The sequence below is a fragment of the Ambystoma mexicanum genome, chromosome 5q, assembly GCF_040938575.1.
Source record: "Ambystoma mexicanum isolate Mex_15411 chromosome 5q, UKY_AmexF1_1, whole genome shotgun sequence".
Classification (NCBI taxonomy): Eukaryota; Metazoa; Chordata; class Amphibia; order Caudata; family Ambystomatidae; genus Ambystoma; species Ambystoma mexicanum.
The window spans coordinates 950140291-950158464 of record NC_090933.1 but is presented as its reverse complement, the minus strand read 5'-3'; the positions used below and the strand labels follow the sequence as shown (position 1 = coordinate 950158464).

The 18174-nt window shown below is 44.9% G+C and overlaps 1 protein-coding gene across 1 annotated transcript in view; it reads left to right on the top strand.

The window, feature by feature from the left end:
* Positions 1–18174, top strand: part of SLC25A32 (solute carrier family 25 member 32) — a 259881-nt gene that overhangs the window by 75593 nt on the left and 166114 nt on the right. The window contains exon 4 of the mRNA XM_069621468.1: positions 10557–10717. Within this exon, the coding sequence (XP_069477569.1) occupies positions 10557–10717 (161 nt within the window). The remainder of the gene's footprint in view (positions 1–10556; positions 10718–18174) is intronic.

Here is an 18174-nt window from a genome sequence, read left to right as displayed (position 1 = left end):
TCAGGATAAAACAGGGAAAGCACTCCAGGAAAGAGTTATTCCCAGTTCAAGGGAATGGTCCAGTGATGACATAGACAGAGTAATGTCAAGGATGTCATCATTGGCAGATTTCTACGCCAAAAACCCAGAACACTTTCTCTTATATCCCAGAAGGGTCAACTCCCTCAGGCTCTAAGGATCCAATACCCCCAAGTAAGAAGTCCCGGGGTGAAGCACCAACTCAGCCTTCAGAACCCTTCTATATACAGCCCTATTCTCAATATCGGGAAGATCCATCCTTTGGTGAGGATCCAGACGTGGGCATGTTCGAAGAACAAACTGGGATAGGCTATTATGGGGATGATGAGGACCAAGAGGAGGAGGAGGAGGAGGAGGAGGAGGACGACACAGATACATACAGGGTAGATTCCCCGGTAGAGAAAAAGCCAGCGGTTACCGACTCCCCTGTCGACAACCAGCCTCTCCTGAATGAGGTCCTGTCCAGAGCGGCACAGCACTTCCACATTGACACCCAAGGTGCTCAGGAAAAGAGGGACTTTGCAGAGGAACTGGTGGGAGAAAGGAGACCCGTTGCTCAGGCCATCCCTATCCTTAAGCCAATACAAAGGATGATAGACCCTTCCCTTGTTAACCCCAATCTCACTAGGGCAGTAAACCCCAGAATTAAAAAGCTTTTCAGGGCAGCCCAATCTGACCCACTGTACATAAGGGGACATCTCAAACCGGACTCCCTGGTTGTTACAAACACCCGTAAGAGGGCGGGAACACCCTTGTCATCGTCCGAAGCTCCCCCCGACAAGGAGAGCAAGAAGATTTATGGCTTGGGCTGGAAAGTAGCCTCCACTTCCGCCTACCAGGCAAGGATTGCCAACTCCACCACCGTGCTGGCTAGTTACAACTGCCACCAGTGGGAAGAAGTCGTGGCTCTCATAGACTCCGCCCCAGAACCCTTAAAAAGCCAATTGGCACGAAGAGCTGTGTCAGGTTGCATTTTAAAATCAACCTTTGATGCCGCGGATAACGCTGGCAGATTAATTGCTGAGAGCACGGTCATCAAGAGGCATGCTTGGCTAAGGCAGTCTGGTTTCAAGGCCGAGACCCAAGCATCATTGATAGATAAGCCGGTGGAGCCGGATCTATTGTTTGGAAAGGTGGTCGAGGACGCGCTGAAGAATGCCAAGGACGAGTATGAGACACTCAAGTCCCTAGGGCAACTAACCAACAAACCCCCTAACCAGAGAGGGAATGGCAATTTTCGTCGGCCTCGCGGACAAAACTCCCAAAGAGGCTCAAACTATTCCCAAGGCCAGGGTACTCCATGGAACACTAACCAGCAGTCTACCCAGAGTTATGGCAGAGGTAACAAAAGAGGTCGTGGTAGGGGTATAGGCAGTCCCAATAAAGGAGGGGGCACGCCTCCACCAAAACAGTGACGCTCCATTCAGGGTCCCTTCTCACGCATCCCCAGTAGGGGGACGCATTTACATTTTCACCCAAGCTTGGGAAGGGATCACATCAGACAGATGGGTGCTGTCCACAGTGTCTGCAGGATACTGCATAGAACTCCTAGAGCGTCCCCGAAACCACCCTCCACGACAAAGAATACACTCCTTAGACCACCAGAAGATCCTACTTGAAGAGATCGAAAATCTTCTCGCAAAGGACGCGATAGAACTCGTCCCGGGACACCAGTTAAACAAGGGTATTTATTCAACTTACTTCCTTGTGCCAAAAAAAGATTTGACAATGCGCCCAGTATTGGACTTACGGCCTGCAAACAAGTATGTCAAGCCCCAAAAATTTCGCATGACTACTCTCCAAGAGGTAATTCCCCTCCTAAAAAAGGGAGATTACATGGCAACATTGGATATGAAAGATGCCTATTTTCATATTTCCATGTGCCCAGCGCACAGAAAATATCTGCGCTTCAAGGTGGACAGTCAGCACTACTAGTTCAAGGTACTGCCCTTCGGGATAACCTCGGCTCCAAGGGTATTCACCAAGGTACTGGCGGTGGCGGCGGCACACCTACGCAGGGAGGCAATCACAGTGTACCCTTATCTGGACGACTGGCTCATCACGGGGGAGACGCCAGTAATTTGCAGGACAAACATTCAAAGAACTATCAACCTCCTCTTCGAATTGGGCTTCTCCATAAACAAGAAAAAATCAAGTCTGGTGCCCAGCACCTCCAAGCAGTTCCTAGGAGCTGTTCTAAATACTCAAGAAGGGTTGGCTTTTCCTTCAGAGGAAAGAATTCGGAATATACTACTGCAAATTCCGCAATATCAAACCGGTCGCCAGATAACAGTACGCAAAGCAATGCGTTTGCTGGGCATGATGGCGTCATGTATTTACCTGGTCCCCCACGCGCGCCTGCGCATGCGTCCCATGCAAGAATGGTTGGCGAAACTGTGGTCTCAGGCAAGTGGTCAGTGGGACGATCTAGTGGTCGTTTCGCCAACACTTGTACAAAGCCTGTACTGGTGGACAAGAGACAATCTATCCAAGGGGAAACCCTTTTTACGATCCCGAGATACAGGCGGTAGTCACGACAGACGCATGCCTGACAGGATGGGGAGCTCACCATCTCCACCACACAGCTCAGGGTCTCTGGTCTCACACAGTGGCCAAGAATCGCATCAACCTGCTAGAGCTTCTGGCAGTTTTCAGAGCACTTCAAGCGTTCGAGCCCCACCTACTGAACCTGTCGGTGCAGATCCGGACGGACAGCACGACAGCCATTTTCCACCTGAACAAGCAAGGAGGGACTCGTTCGCCAAATCTGTCCAGACTTGCCCAGAAAATTTGGATATGGGCACTCAGACGGAACATCTTTCTGTCATCTCAACATGTTCCAGGGGATCTCAATTCTCTAGCGTATGCTTTGAGCAGAGATCCCCGTCCGGAGGAACACGAATGGTGTCTACACAGAAATCGTAGAAGATCTCTTCTCTCAGTGGAGTTTCCCCATTATAGACCTATTCGCCACAAGCGAAAACAGACAGTGCCCAGGGTTCGCATCCAGGTTTCCCCAACCAGACTCCCTGGGGAACGCCCTGTGGATGAACTGGTCAGGGATGTTTGCGTACGCTTTTCCACCAACTCCTCTCATCAGGAAAGTGGTGAACAAGATGAACAGAGAGTCGATGACGCTCGTCCTAGTTGCTCCCATGTGGGCGAGGCAACCGTGGTTTCCACACCTACGCAGACTTTCGGTGTGCGATCCCATCAAACTCCCGGGCTGGTACAATCTTTTGTCCCAGCACCAAGGTCAGAAGGTGCATCCTCTACCCAACTCCATGAACCTAGCAGCATGGCTCCTGAGGTCATAGAGTTTGGACATCTCAATTTACCACAGAGGTGTATGGACATCCTAAAAGAGTCTAGGAACCCGAACACGAGGCATTGCTACTTCGACAAATGGAAGAGATTCGTTATCTGGTGCCAGAATAAACAAATCAACCCAGTTGATTGCACTCCTTCCACAATCGTAACATACATGCTCCACCTGCTGGACGCAGGGTTGGTTTTCAGCTCACTAAAGGTACACCTGGCAGCACTGTCAGCGTACACCACCTCACATAGCAAAGTGTCGTGGTGGAAGGTACCAGTGGTTAAAGCCTTCATGGAGGGAGTAAAGAGACTTCATCCTCCTATATCTAACCCACCACCAGGATCGGACCTGAATGTGGTGCTATCTAAACTCATGGGGCCCCCCTTTCGAGCCCATGCATAAGACAAGTCTCAAACACCTCACCTATAAGACTGCCTTCTTAGTAGCCATTACATCCATAAGAATTGTCAGTGAAATTCAGGCTCTGTCAGTGCAGGATCCTTTCTTTACTATTCATAAGGATAAGCTGGTTTTACAGACACACCCTAGGTTCTCACCTAAGTTTATTTCTAAATTCCATGTAAACCAGTCTATCGAGCTTCCGGCTTTCTTCCAAAAGCCACAAAGCTCGGCTGAGGTTAAACTACACACCCTAGATGTGCGTAGGGCGGTCCTTTACTACGTAAACAAGACCAGACCGCTTAGGAAAACAGATAAACTGTTTGTCTCTGTAGCCACAGGCAAAGAGGGAGATTGCATCTCTAAGGGTGCCATCTCCAAGTGGATTGTCAACTGTATCCTGTTGTGTTACTCTCTTTCTGACAAACTTTGCCTTTTACGCCCAGAGCCCACTCGACTAGAGGCATTGGGGCCACTCTGGCTTTCATTGCGAATGTTCCCCTTGACACCATTTGCAAAGCAGCTACTTGGAGCTCTATTCACACTTTTACTCAGCACTACTGCATTGACACCCATTCCAAGATAGATACTCAAGTGGGACACTGCTCGCTAATCTATGCACAGCATGTGATCTAAGCAGTTTCCACAAGCCTCAGAAGGGATACATTACTCACCGTAATCGTATTTCTGATGCTTGTATCTGCTTAGATTCACATGCGACCCACCCTTCCTCCCCTCTGAGAGAAGGCGCATGGATGCTTGTAGTCTTATCTTATCTATCTTCTATCTGCTTAGATCATCTGTACTCCCGCTACTCCTCATGCTACCTCATGTCAGAAAAAATACAATCTGAGGGTCCTAGACACGTGAGGGATCATGGGTACAGTGGACGTCACACTAGGGATAGTATTACTGGCACGCCCTGTGTCGACGCCCATTTTCGAGTTTCGAAAAACAAAGTGTAATACTACGCAGCTTCCACTAGATGTCGGCCTATGCACAGCATGTGAATCTAAGCAGATACAAGCATCAGAAATACGATTACGGTGAGTAATGTATCATATATATAGTAGTATAGTTAAATTTAGAATTAACGGTAGTCATCAGCCAACAGAATCTGGTATTTCTGGATGTAGAATTCCAGGTAGTAAATGAGAAGTTGACGTCTAAATTATACAGAAAACCCACCAGTTCTAATTCCACTCTCCACGCCAAGAGTTATCACCCGAAAGTTCTAATTGACTCCATCCCTTATGGAGAATTTTTGCGAGCTAAAAGAGCCTGTAGTAATAACAATGATTATATGAGTGAAGCTAGAAATATTGGTCACAGATTTGTTAGACGAGGCTATGACAAGAACGCCATCTCTAGAAGTTTTACTAAAGCAGCCTCACTCACGAGAGAATCCCTGTTGAATAGAAAAACTAAAGTTAAAGATAGTAAAATTAGACTTATCACAGGGTTTAATAATCATGCTAAAGAAATAAAAATGATTATGAAGAAACACTGGAAGGTGTTGCTCACAGATCCTCATCTTAGGTCGGTGTTGGACGACTTCCCTCAGGTTACTTATCGAAAGGCTCCTACTCTCAAAACTATGTTATCTCCTAGTATGGTTAAAACCAGGCCAGTACCTAATACACATATGATTCAAGGGAATAGTTTTGGTTTTTTCAAATGTGCCCATTGTAAATTGTGTAAACATGTATCGATGGTTCCTTTTAGGAGTGCCAATGGTGAATGTTGGAAATACAAACATAGAATTTCCTGCATCACCAAATATGTCGTATATGCCATCACTTGTGCCTGTGGTCTTCACTATATAGGCTCTACAATTGGTCCCCTGAAGATGAGGATCTTTCAACATTATAGAGCCATAAAAAATGGTGATCTAACATACCCTTTGACGAGTCATTTTCAGGAAAAGCATAATGGTGATGTTCAATTTTTATCTTTCACGGGGTTGGCACATGTACCTCCCAATAAAAGACTGGGTAACCGTGAATTGAAATTGAGGCAGTTGGAAGCCACACTCATATGTAAATTTGACACCTTGAAACCTAAAGGACTGAATATGGATGCTGAATTATATGTGTTTTTGCAATCATGAACAGGCTAACATCAAGAAGATATTTTATATCGTTTTATATTCTCATTTGTTTTACAGCATCACTATACTCTTTGCATGAGCAATGAAATTTCTACAGAGGACTTGTTGTTTCTATATCATGAATAGTAGTGGTTTTATTCATTGCACTGCACTTTATTCAACTGTGATCATATGGAGGAATTGTTATTCACATGTTGGTAGAGATATGAATAGGAACATCTATATTCGCCATTTTATAACTTCTCATCTATTTTGAGCTGCTATTGATTTGCACTGAGGTATTGATATAGGAAATATTGTTTGCTATTTTGCACCATGTAAGAAGTGTCCATATTGAGCAGTTATGGTTTTGCACTGGGGTACCGACATAGGAAATGTTGTTTGCTAACTCGCACCTTATAAGAAATGTTTACATGCTTTATCTATTTTTAGCAGTTTTTTCTAAATAGAAACATCTATAATATCCATTTTATAGTAGTCAAAATTGAATTGCTGTTGTTTGCACTGAGGTATTGACATAGGAAAGGCTGATTGTTCACTTGCACTTTGTTAGATATGAGTACATGTCTTATTAACTTGCAGCTGGTCTTCATTTAGATCACAGGCACTTGCCTGGAACACAATGATAATAATTTTTTGCATATACATAACATAATAGGGCATTGACCCTAATATCCAGGATTTTTCTGATGCTCAGTTCGCAGTCTCCTGGCTTAGGAGCACTCACCCTATTGGGGGGGCGGATGTCTAGTAGTGGCCATTTTGAGCCACTGTTAGTCATCTGAAGGATATATGAGCACACTTGTGCGTAGATGTTACACATCCAATTATATTGACAATGTTTTAATTAGAAGCAGTTCCGAGCAACTCCTCCGTGCAATTTGCATTGTAGTAGCCTATCAATGGTCCCAGTATGTCTATTTAGATATGCTTCGGTAACTATGCCTTTATATATATTGACCATATAGACGCTTGACCATTCCAATATGGAGGTCATTGTGTTAGAGAGATTACTTCTCCTATTCTACTAGTAGTCACATGACTCCCATACAGGCACGTGATGCGTAACGCACGGAAGTGCTCTGGAATTGCTTAGTGGTTTTTTATTCCATGATGTGTTAGCCGCATTTGGATTTTAGAAGGTCTGAGGAAGCCTGAGCATTCAGGCGGAACGCGTGACTTTACATCCACCCGTGGGGTGAGTGCTTTGTGGCACCTCGTGTCTGTCACAGGGATGTATTACTTACTCCCTGTTTTTGTAATGTGCTGTATTATGCCTAAATAAAATGACATTTTAGAATAGCTAAAGTCTTGTGTGCTGGAATATTTTTTTGCATATGCCTACCTGAGCGGTTTTTTGAAGTGCTACAACCGTTCAGGGGCCTGTGTGTTTTCCCTACATATACGGATTTGGCTAAATTCGTTTTTCTAGCACCAGCCACTGAATGAGGGAGAGCGCCATCTTTTAGCCAAATTGGTTTATCCATATATATGCATATATATATATATTTATATATATATATATATCCCTTCAATATGATCAAACATCTAATCCTTTATAAAACCTTTTTCTAATCGTTCATTCGATAAACAGAGTAAAATCCATAATACTATAGTGTTTCCTGTGGAAGAAAGAAATGCAAATCACATTGGGGACGCAAGTCCCGCAATGCCCTAAGTACTGTGACAAGAAAGAGGGACTAATCTGCTAGATGCAGTCTAGTGGTTGTAATGACCCACACCAGAATGGGACCTTTGAATATATAAGGGTCCCTCAGGTGCATGGAATCATATGGGTATTTTCCCAATTTTTTTGTCAAAGGGGGGTTCAGCTTGTGTAGGGAAAGTAAAACAGACACAAACAAGATACAAGTCAACTACCCTTGTCTCAATTCGCTATGTACTGGGCAGGCTTCTACAAAAGCAGTTGGTTGCTAAATTAGTCCCAACATATATATCCTGTCCAGATCCTAAATATACTTTTAAAACACATTTTATTCAAACACCAAATGCATTTTTACTTTTTTAGACTTTTAAACTAGAAAATGATTGAAAGAAAATGTGCGCTTTCCACAAGGCACATATGCATAAAATAAAAAATATATTATATCAAATAGTGGGTTTAGTAAGTGGCATATATATATATATATATATATCTACTCAATTTGACATTTTTCATATTTTCATTCAACTGTCTATTTGCACTATTCATGTTGGGACTAATTTAGCAACCTACTGCTTTTGTAGAGGCATGCCCGGTACATAGCGGATTGAGACAGGGGTAGTTGGCTTGTATCTTGTTTGTGTCTGTCTCCCTCGGGTGCGGACCATTAGAACAAGAGGGTGGGGGTTGCACAAACCAACAGTTGCAGGAGTGGGAGAAGAGAGGAGACGCTGGAACCACTGCTGTTGGTGAAGCGGATGATGGTCCTGAGAGGGTCCCCCAGATTCTGAAATTAACTTGCAGAGATTGCGCACAGCGGAAAGCAGCATTGCAGAAAGCTTTCCTTTGGGAGAGACGGGCTCTCCTACTGGCGTGCAGTGTCACGGTGGCTGGTGAGCACCGTTGGCCATGAGGAGCGAGGAAAGCTCCTTTCCTGTTTGGGACGGGTGCAGAACGCTGAGAGCAGTTTGCTGAGCAGTCGGAAGCAGAGGAATAAGCAGAGTGAGCTGTGTCAACGGTTCGCACGGACACGTATAGCAGAGCCGGTGAGTTTACCAGGGAAAGGTAATCCCGGTACGCTCTGTTCTAAAAGTCAGCCCATTTACCAAAGCAAAGAGAGGGCAATACAAACGCAAGCTAATCAGAAACAGTATTGCCAAAAGCCGTTTAATTACAAACCACATTGCCAAAGTAAAAAGGAGGCAGTAATTTACAGAGCATATCATTCTTATTGGTTGAACAATAAGAGAACATTGTTGCAGGAAGATTGTAACTGTTGTTGCCAGACAAAGGTACTAGGCAGTGGTCAAACAGAATAAAAACCAGCATTGCCTAAGCGAAACAGAATCAGGAGTAAGAAGGAAGTATTGCCAATATTTTGCTGATATACAAGTGAGGAAAAAAGAAGTGGCAGGAGAGGTGCCCTCCTGACATAAAGTATTCAGGGGGGAGTGAAGCACAACCTGCGTTGCCTATGGCAAAGTTGAGTGGAATGAACTACATCAATGTAATGTTTTCCTGAAAAGAAGTTGTAAATGTCAAAGCTGTTGAAAGTTAAGTCTTTTCTAATTTTTTGAAGTAGACCTCACCACAGAGTACTTGTATGTGTTGTGTCCTGGCAGGCGGGTATACCAGGATAGGGATCTTGCAGTGGTAATCATGGCAGGTTAGTGGACCAGGAAGAAGTCATATGAAGTACTGCATTGTGATGGAAGGTTTTGAGGTTGAATAAGAAGTGGCAGAGATCACTAAAGTGTTTCATGAACTGTTGTGAGATCATCCTGACAGACTTTATTTGATTGAATAAGTATTTTGTTTTTCAAGAAGAAGTTTGTTGAACCTTTGCGATAAGTGGAAAAGACAAAGACTTGTCTACAAATGGAACTATTGGTTAAAATTGAAGTGGAGAACTTTTGTAATCAACAGAACCTGTGATACAAACTTGGTTACAAGCAGGAACTTGATTATTAGAATTGTTAAGTAAAAATCCTACTTTGAATCTGGGGATGGGGAAAATGACACAGGTTACAAGGATATACAGTTCTTGAGTCTAAGTTGAACTCAAATTGTTATTTATATCGTATTTGAATTGCCATGCATTTCCTTTACTATTTTGATGTTTGCTGAAGTGTGAGGGACAGATTCCTTTAGTAGAGTTTTTCCTTTAGTTACTTTAATAGGTAAGGACATTCTTGTTAGGTTGGGGCTAGTGAGGCATTTATCATAAATAAAATGGCATCTTGTGAAAACTCTGAACCAAGTTGCCTGTCTCACATTTCTGACACCTTGCAACTCTCTCCTTCAAACGTACCTTTCTGCACCTGCCTCGGGATATCCCAAGGGCCAACTTTGCTTCCCATGCTAAACCTACCACCTATCCTGAAAAACAAGAGCACTTGTTTCTCTCTTGTTACAGCCTCCCCAAAATGTTCTACAGTATGGCTTGCTGCATGAGCATACTAATTTAACATCAATGAAACAGAAATAAATACGTAATATTACCTGGATCTCAGAGTAATGATTCACCTCCTAAAAATGCAAGAAGCAGTGAAGGAACACAGACCAGAACATAATGCACAATACTACCATAACCTTGCGACTTGAGAACTAAGCGATGAATAGCTGATCAAACATTTAGTGTTCAGAGAATTCCTTTAAGGCCAAGCCTGACCTATTTAAGATAGCTTGTATGTCTTACTCTTATGGCAAATGTTTGAATGAATGATATCACATCACTTAGTGATAACCTCCAAAGAGAAGAAGTAAGTGGGGAAAGTCTTCAGTGTCGCTGCATGCGTACTTCGCCTTGTTTAAAGAAGAGGTTTGTGTTGTCCCGCTGTGAACAGCTAGCTGCCATCCAAGAAGGCAAGTATTCCATCTTCTCCAAATTAATCTTTTTTAAAAACGATCCCATTCTTAAGACATTATAGACTTCCTCCACAGATTGTGTTGCATGAGAGAGTATCTGTCCGACATAGCAATTTAATTCCCACATTTATAACGTAAGTGCACAAATATTAGCTAAATTATATTTTCTTTGTTGTTAGGTGCTATGACTCTCTGTCTCACAAACCCCATCTGGGTTACAAAGACTCGGCTTGTTCTTCAGTATGATGCTGGTATGGACCCATCAAAACGTCAATATAAGGGCATGGTAGATGCTCTTGTGAAGATATACAGGAGTGAGGGTATACCTGGATTGTACAAGGTACAGTCCTCTTGTTTTATATTTTAATGTTTTGTTTTATACTTCTATTTTGTGTCCTGATATATGCAGGTTCCCAATCATAAGGGTAAGCAAAAAGGAAGTGGTTTCAAGTACACACCATGCATGCTCCACTATTTGCAATTTACTCTCCACTCTTTTTAGGCCTCGATTGTTGCATTAGTGATGAGCCCCTGATTGTGCATATTTTTACTGCTTTTATATCCATTAAATTGTCATGTTTTGTACTCTGATAATCAAGTGAAAGATGAAACATAGAGCCCACGCTTTTGCTCAAGGCTACTCTTATGTTCTCTTTGCCTAGTTATGCTGCCATCAAGTACTTAATTCTACCACAGTGTAGTCTGTCAGTTCAATGAAGCTAATGAACAAAATACTTTAATGCTTGCATTATTTATTATGTTGCAATTTTATCTGCAAACTGCATGGTTAGTTGCATCCACTGTAACTCCTACTGGGTTACTTGTGAGGTCTATCTGCAAGTACTTGAGTAGATTTTACTAATGTAATGCAACTGTGTAATGATAGGTGGGCATACCTCGAATGTATAGCTGTTTGATTGACACAGTATAAAGTTAAGCATATACAACCAGACTCCCAGCTTGGCCCCTGACCTGTTAACTGCTTCTCATTCCTGCAGATGCACTCTCCTTAGGTTCTATCCAACATCATAGTTCTGCATGCAAGCCACCCACTGTATTGTTTCATGTTAATGGCAACTATGATGAATGAAATTGGACTGAAGAGAAAACGTACACCTTTATAAGGAAAAAAAGGAAATTGGCACTTTAAATGAGGACCTCCCATTAACTGAGACTAATGCATTGAAGGAGTACATGCCTAATGTAGGCGAGAAAAAGGAACATAGGCAGGAACGCAGGCAGGGGAGACCCTCTGGACGCATAGCACTTGGCAGACGTGGAGCGAAAGAGCGACTGGGAGCCTGCGACAAGCAGGCCAGCTCTGAATGGCAGAAGGAGACGCTGGAATGAGAAGGGAGAAACTGGGGCTACGGGAGCCCAAAGCTTGGTGGTGGCGTAACCATGAGTAGTTTGCAGTGTGTAGACTACCCATTCAACTACGCCAACATCACCAAGCACAAGCTGCAGCAAATGGTCCGGTTACCCATGGAGGTACAGAGACCCCATGAAGGAGAAAGCGAACCGCAAGAATGGGGTGGCGGTGAAACTAAACCGACTTTGCAGAGGAACCAAAGAGAAGGTCCCATGCCAATAAAGGCCCTGGAGAAAATCCCATGGAACAGTGAATGTAACTGGGAGAACGGGAAGACCAGGAGGCTTAAAAAGACTCTTTATGTAATCCTGGACACTCGTCCCAGCATAAGTGACGAACACTTGAAACCAAAGCTAATGAACTTGAACTGTATTAATGTGAGAAAGAGAATCTCAGAAGACCGTGAGAGGAAAACCAATAGTGCTCAAGAATCACGACCCTGGGAAGAGGGAAAACTATCCCATTTATTCAACAAGGAAAGCATGAAATCTAGCAGAGAGAACCTAGGGGTTTCTCGGTCTTTCAGTTCACTAAGACAAATAATGTACAAAAGAGACCAGGCTGGAAAGAGCTGAACTATAATTGTCCAGAGAGGTAAGACTCACACAGGGAAATACACTTTCCAAGGTTACTCAAAGCCTATTAACCCAGATCCAAAGGTTCAACAAGGGTTAAAGAATGACATCTCTACTCTAAAGAGGAGAGAAAAGCAACAATATCTTGAGAGAACTGCATGAATTGATAAAGTAACAAGAGACTATTTTTAAGAATTGCATGTTAACAAGAAAAAGAAAGAAGATAACTGCAAGAAACAATAATCAGGAGAATGGAGTCATTCTCCTGATCTTAGTTTGTTTAGAATAGTGGTAGGGTCAGTTGGAATTAGTTTTGGAATGCGGACTTAGCACCATCGTTAGTAAAAATGCTGGGAATGCAGACATCAAAATTAAGATTTGATAAACAGGAGCTAAAAGCTGCCCCTGGGTTACCATCATTAACCAATAACCAGGAGCTACTACTGGGGAACCAGGAGCTAGTACATGGCATTCTGCAAATCTAACTTCCACATAAGATGTAAACCTATCACTAGTCCATTATTTATACACAGAAGCACAGATTTAATTCACATAGGTATGCTTGTTTGGCATCATTTGTCCTGGGGAGCCAAAAGTAGCACCTGGTGGTACTTGGGTCTCTATTCTACAACCAGTCCACGTGGGGCAGTAATTCGTTTTTTGTGACCCAGTGGGGCACCTTGAATGTGTTTGATATGATTTTGTCTTCTGGCAGCAATTTGACTTCTCACAACCCTGCCACAATTCCAAGCCCTGTCATCCGATGCTTTTACAGCTTGGAGTTTCTCCCTGACTAGCAAGGGTGGGGACATGCTACAACCCACATACTTCAGGAGGCTATTTTATCCTTACACAATCTTTCAAATCTGCCTTCACATCTTTTACCGCCTTAAGTTCTCATATATAGTCTGTTTTCAGTTATATCGGATACAGGCTTAATGGATATTCTTGCCCGTTCCATTGGACATTGTTGCACGTCCCAACCAAGATGGATGTAATCTCACTGATGCTCTCTACGTATTTCAAAAAGCATTTCCTCCTTAGTTGAATGTGCCGTAAAACATTGTGCGGTCATTGGTTTCTCAACAGCACTCTTCTAACTCCTCCGACACCTCAGTCTCCCTTGACTGCAGTGTTACCCAATTATCTGTGATGATAATGGATGCAAATCCTTTTCTTGATAATATTTGCTCCATAAACGTGATCACATCCTCATTGTGGATTTGAGGGGTAAATGTAATTGCTTTCCACATGGAGAAGTGGTCTCTTAGCTTTATACACTATTTCCCAGTACTTGCACTCCTAACGGGTTCCACAATATCCAATGTATCCCATTTTTTACTTGTTAACTTTCACACATTAGGCAGGCTATGCGTTAAGTTTTCCTTTGTCACTATTTGACATAGGATGCTGTCTCTCGCCTCTCTGCCAGCTTGAATATATTGACCTGGCCAACAGAAGTCGCAACATGTACAATGGTCTGCCTTCACCTGAAATTAGACACACCACACAATCAACCTTAATTTATCAATAGCCCACTAGACTCCACGCATTTCCTTTTTAATACCAACATATGCTAATAATACACGCTGTACCATTTGTGAATATTTCTTTTATGTTTGCTCTAGTCATCATCTGTATGAGGACTACTCAAAGTCCCATGTTGCTGGCGCCCGATGAGAGAATGGTTTTCCTGGCCAACCAAGTCAGTGTAATTACTGAACACTGGTGCTTTATGCAATGGGCTCAAATTTTCCAATTCCATCCATTTACTCCATAAAAATTGCCTCCCTTTCTTAACCAGTTCCCCCCATTCTCCAGTTTTGCATGCAAACGTTAGGACCAAGTTTGCACAATGTTCTGCATATGTAAGGAGGAAAGCAGTTCTTGGGGGCGTGGCTTGGCTGGAGCCCAATGAAGACGTGAATCACCCGAGTTCCGCAGCACTCTGTAATGAATCCTGCCTTATATTATTCATTCTAGACTCAGTGGAGCTTCCTTAGTGCTGTGGGATCTTTTAGCTGCTCCTGCTTGGCAGAGGCCAGCTGCTGCCATGAGCTTTCCGACTTCATTTTGGGCCTCCAAGCATCCGGCCTGGCTCTTAGATGACCGCCGCCATGTGGATTTGAGGCTTCCCTTACGTGACCTGGCTGTGCGGTGCTGGATCATTATTGCATTCCTTACTGCAGCGGCCCTCCCGGGGGCGGCCCGGAGTGTAGGTTTGCTCACTTTCGCCCTCCGGGGCTCAGGATTCTGCTCTGGCTCCCCTCAGCCTTTTATTACTGTGGATCGCTGCATGACTGCTGCTGGTCCTGCTTAATGGCCAGGAACGAGATGTAAGGTAGGGGCCTGAGGAGAGTGTCATAGTGTATCGGCAACACTGGGTGGCTTGGTCTATTCTCCTGAATTGAGTTCTCAGGAGCGTGCCCTGGACTTGCCTTCCCTCCCCTGCTTTCCTTCATCTGCTTCCCTCAGCGAACCGCGTATTACACCAGGACTGTCCTGCGCCGCTTGGTCCTTCAGCTGGCCCTGGGGACCGTCATCCTCATCTGCGGCAGCCTGACGTGTTTCTCCTTACTAGGCCTCCCGCAGCTTCCCCATCTGCCCCCGTAAGGTCAGAGGGGCTTAGATGTGCACAAGCCCAAAGAGGTATTGATAGTGGGAGGGGCATCACAGGGGAAATTCAAAGAGAGGAATGCTTCCACTGATGGGGCTGTGGCTATTGAGACTCCCTTTCTATACTAGCTTGAACCTTGACGTATAGGTCCTTTTGAGTTAAATCAATCTGCGTGGGTCCCTTCTTACACTGCAAGGATTAATCTGCAAGGATTAATCTGCAAGGATTAATCCACGGCCTGAACCAGCATCGCCCATCTCTCCCTCACTGTGTGTTTCCCTTTGGGATTGTGGCTCACAAGGACGGAGGATGAGTCCATCCAAAGCTAAATCCGGCGCAAGGTCCCCTTCGATTAACACTATGCTTCAGGCCTCTGTGGTGCCCCCAGCCGGCTTGTCGGCCTCTCCTATCCCCAGACTGGACCAGGATAATAAGGCTCCCGCCACGAAGGGGGATATCTAGCGTCTGCGGTTTCCCTTCATCAGGATATTCAGGCCTACATGCAAGAGATTAAACAGAGATTACAAATACTGATTTCAGCAGGTTGCAAAAAAGATTTGTTGAGACAAGATGGTGCTAACATTGGAATGCAAGCCAGAAAAATAAAATGGTAACATAATGGGTCAAGATGTGTCTAACAGCGAACAGGTAGGTTACTGGCAATGGTTACCAATAGAATTTAAGTCAAGATTAGAACAATGCTCCTGATAACGTCAATATGATGATCTCATGGAACAATAGAGGCAAAATGCACTATGAAAAAGAAGGTGGGCTGCTAGCACATATGAATTCCTTTTGTACTGTCATTCTGCAGGAGACATGGCTATATAAAACTTGTGATATAGATGGATGGTGTTGTATACAAAGCCTGGCTTCTAAAGGGCCCAGAGGACGACCAAAGGCTGGACTTCTAACAGCTATCAAACATCGTGGACCGGTGTTAAAACTGGATGGTCTAATGAGATGATGCTGGGGGTGATTGTTAAAACTAACACGCCCTGGTGCCCAACTCTGTTGCTCATAAATACATTTCTGATGCTTGTTAATCTGCTTAGAATCACTTGCTGTGCATATGGTCCGACATCCAGTGGTAACCGCGGAGTATTGCATCTTGTCTTTCGGGGACCGAAAGGGGACGTCGGCATAGGCATGTATGTAACACTATCCCTATCGTGACGTGTGTAGTACCCAAAATCCCTCACGCGCCGAGGTCCCTCAGATTGTTTTTTTCTGCCCAGTTAACTGGTCGCCCTATAGCGGAGCTCTTACTAGAGGCATTGTTTATCTTCCCAAATTGTCGGTTTATTCCCTGTTAAGTCACTTCGCCAATAAGAACATCTTCGACGAAGAATACGGGGGAATCGTCTACGGCTGTGGATTTCGGCGCCTAAGATCCGGCGGACGGATTTTTCCACGTGGTCGGGCCCTCTGGCCGACCTATACAGTAGGGAGAGTGGGGTCGGGGTGGCCATATTGTTTAGTATGTCTATCCTCCTTTCCCCTCTTTTCCTTTTTGGTCTGGTCATCCTTCCCTTTTGCTATGGAAAAGACTCCTTTTAGATTCTGCCCTAAGTGTAGGGTCAGATATCCTTGGAAGGGCGAACACAGGACGTATAACGCCTGTCTACCCCTAGAGCACGACGAGAACGGTGTGCGGCTTGCAAACTCCTTTGGCCCAAGACCCTTAAGGAACGCCATGTGAAGCGGTGGGCCTCGTACGGCATGTCACGTGTGGAGCCTCCCTCACCGCCACGCCAGCCGAAAGTGACAGGGGTACTTTGGATGACCAAATGTCCAACGCGGATGTTATAGACCTGGAGGCGGACACTTCTAGGTCCGCCACGCCCGTCCCCGACCCTTCCAGGCTCGACTCTGGACTTGCTACAGGGACTACATCCGGCGACAGGCGCGTACAAGCGCATTGCACTAAGCACACAACCCCTACGGCAATTTCGACGCCTTCGTCGAAAAAAGCGAAAATGCCTACGGGGCTGCCGAAAACTTTGCCGTTTCCCTCGGATCGTTCAGATCCAAAGCCTTCCCCGCATCCGTAGCAGCGTATTGCGACTGGGCAATCAACACAAACCAAGGGCGCTACTCCTAAATCTACACGCGTCGAAGTTGGGGAGCCCGACGCTTCGACGATTTCCAAGGCCTCAGTAGGCCTGAAAACTACAGCTAGGCCTCTACCCGGAAAACCGACCGCTAGGCCTCCTGGTGCCACGGACGATATTTCTACTGCCGACAAATCATCAGAGCCTTTGTCTCACGACGATTCGGTGACTATCCAAAGTAGCATCGGAAGAATTGCAGCGGCGGTGGGCCTTATTCCAGTTCCACCTAAAGTGATGGGCCAAGCCGCGGAAAAGATTTCGGTGGATTTGGGCCCCGATTCCGATGACACTTACGTAGATAGCCAAGAGCCTCTCTCCGACACCCCGAGAGGTTCCTTATTGATGCCACCGTGCAGAGAAAGTCATTTCTCCTCGCGTAGGCCCGTTTTGGTCCTCTAAATGGACTACAGAAAAGTTTGAGGGTTATATGGATCGGCTGCAGCAGATTATGGGTTCTCCTGATCATCCTCCCCCGAAAAGGGCTCGGGTAGACCCGAACCCCCAAATGCAAGGTCCAGTCTCACGTTTTCCAACAAGAAGACGTGGTCCATATGGACACATATAGAGACATCTATAATGAAGAAGAGGAAGCTTCTTTTCTAGAAAATTATGAGGAAGATCAACAGCATACAACAGACAACTGGGAGGAAAACCAGCAGGACGGTCAAGACCCTTGGACAGCTCCCTCGTTGGTCACACTTGCTCAGACACAGGCTGTGAACCCGAGAGTCGAATAATTATTTCGGCCTTCTCCCTCCGACCCTCTGTATATAAAAGGGCACGCCATCCCAAACTCACTGGTAGTGACTACCGCTCGAAAGAGTGCAGGGGTACCCCTTGCCATGGGAGAATCCCCACCGGACAAGGAGTCTAAAAGGTTGTATGCCCTGGGCAAACGTGTCACATCAGCAGCTGCATACTTCATTTGGGTTGCTAATAATACTACGATTTTAGCAAGCTATGCGGATGCCCAATGGAACTTGCTCCAGGAAGGCCTCCAGGAGGTTCCTGAACCCGCCAGGACAAAGCTTCTCGCCATTGTTGCGGAGGGAAGACTTGTTAACCAGAATGTGGTGAAGAACACCCTGGACACTGCAGAAACAGCAGGCAGGTCTCTTG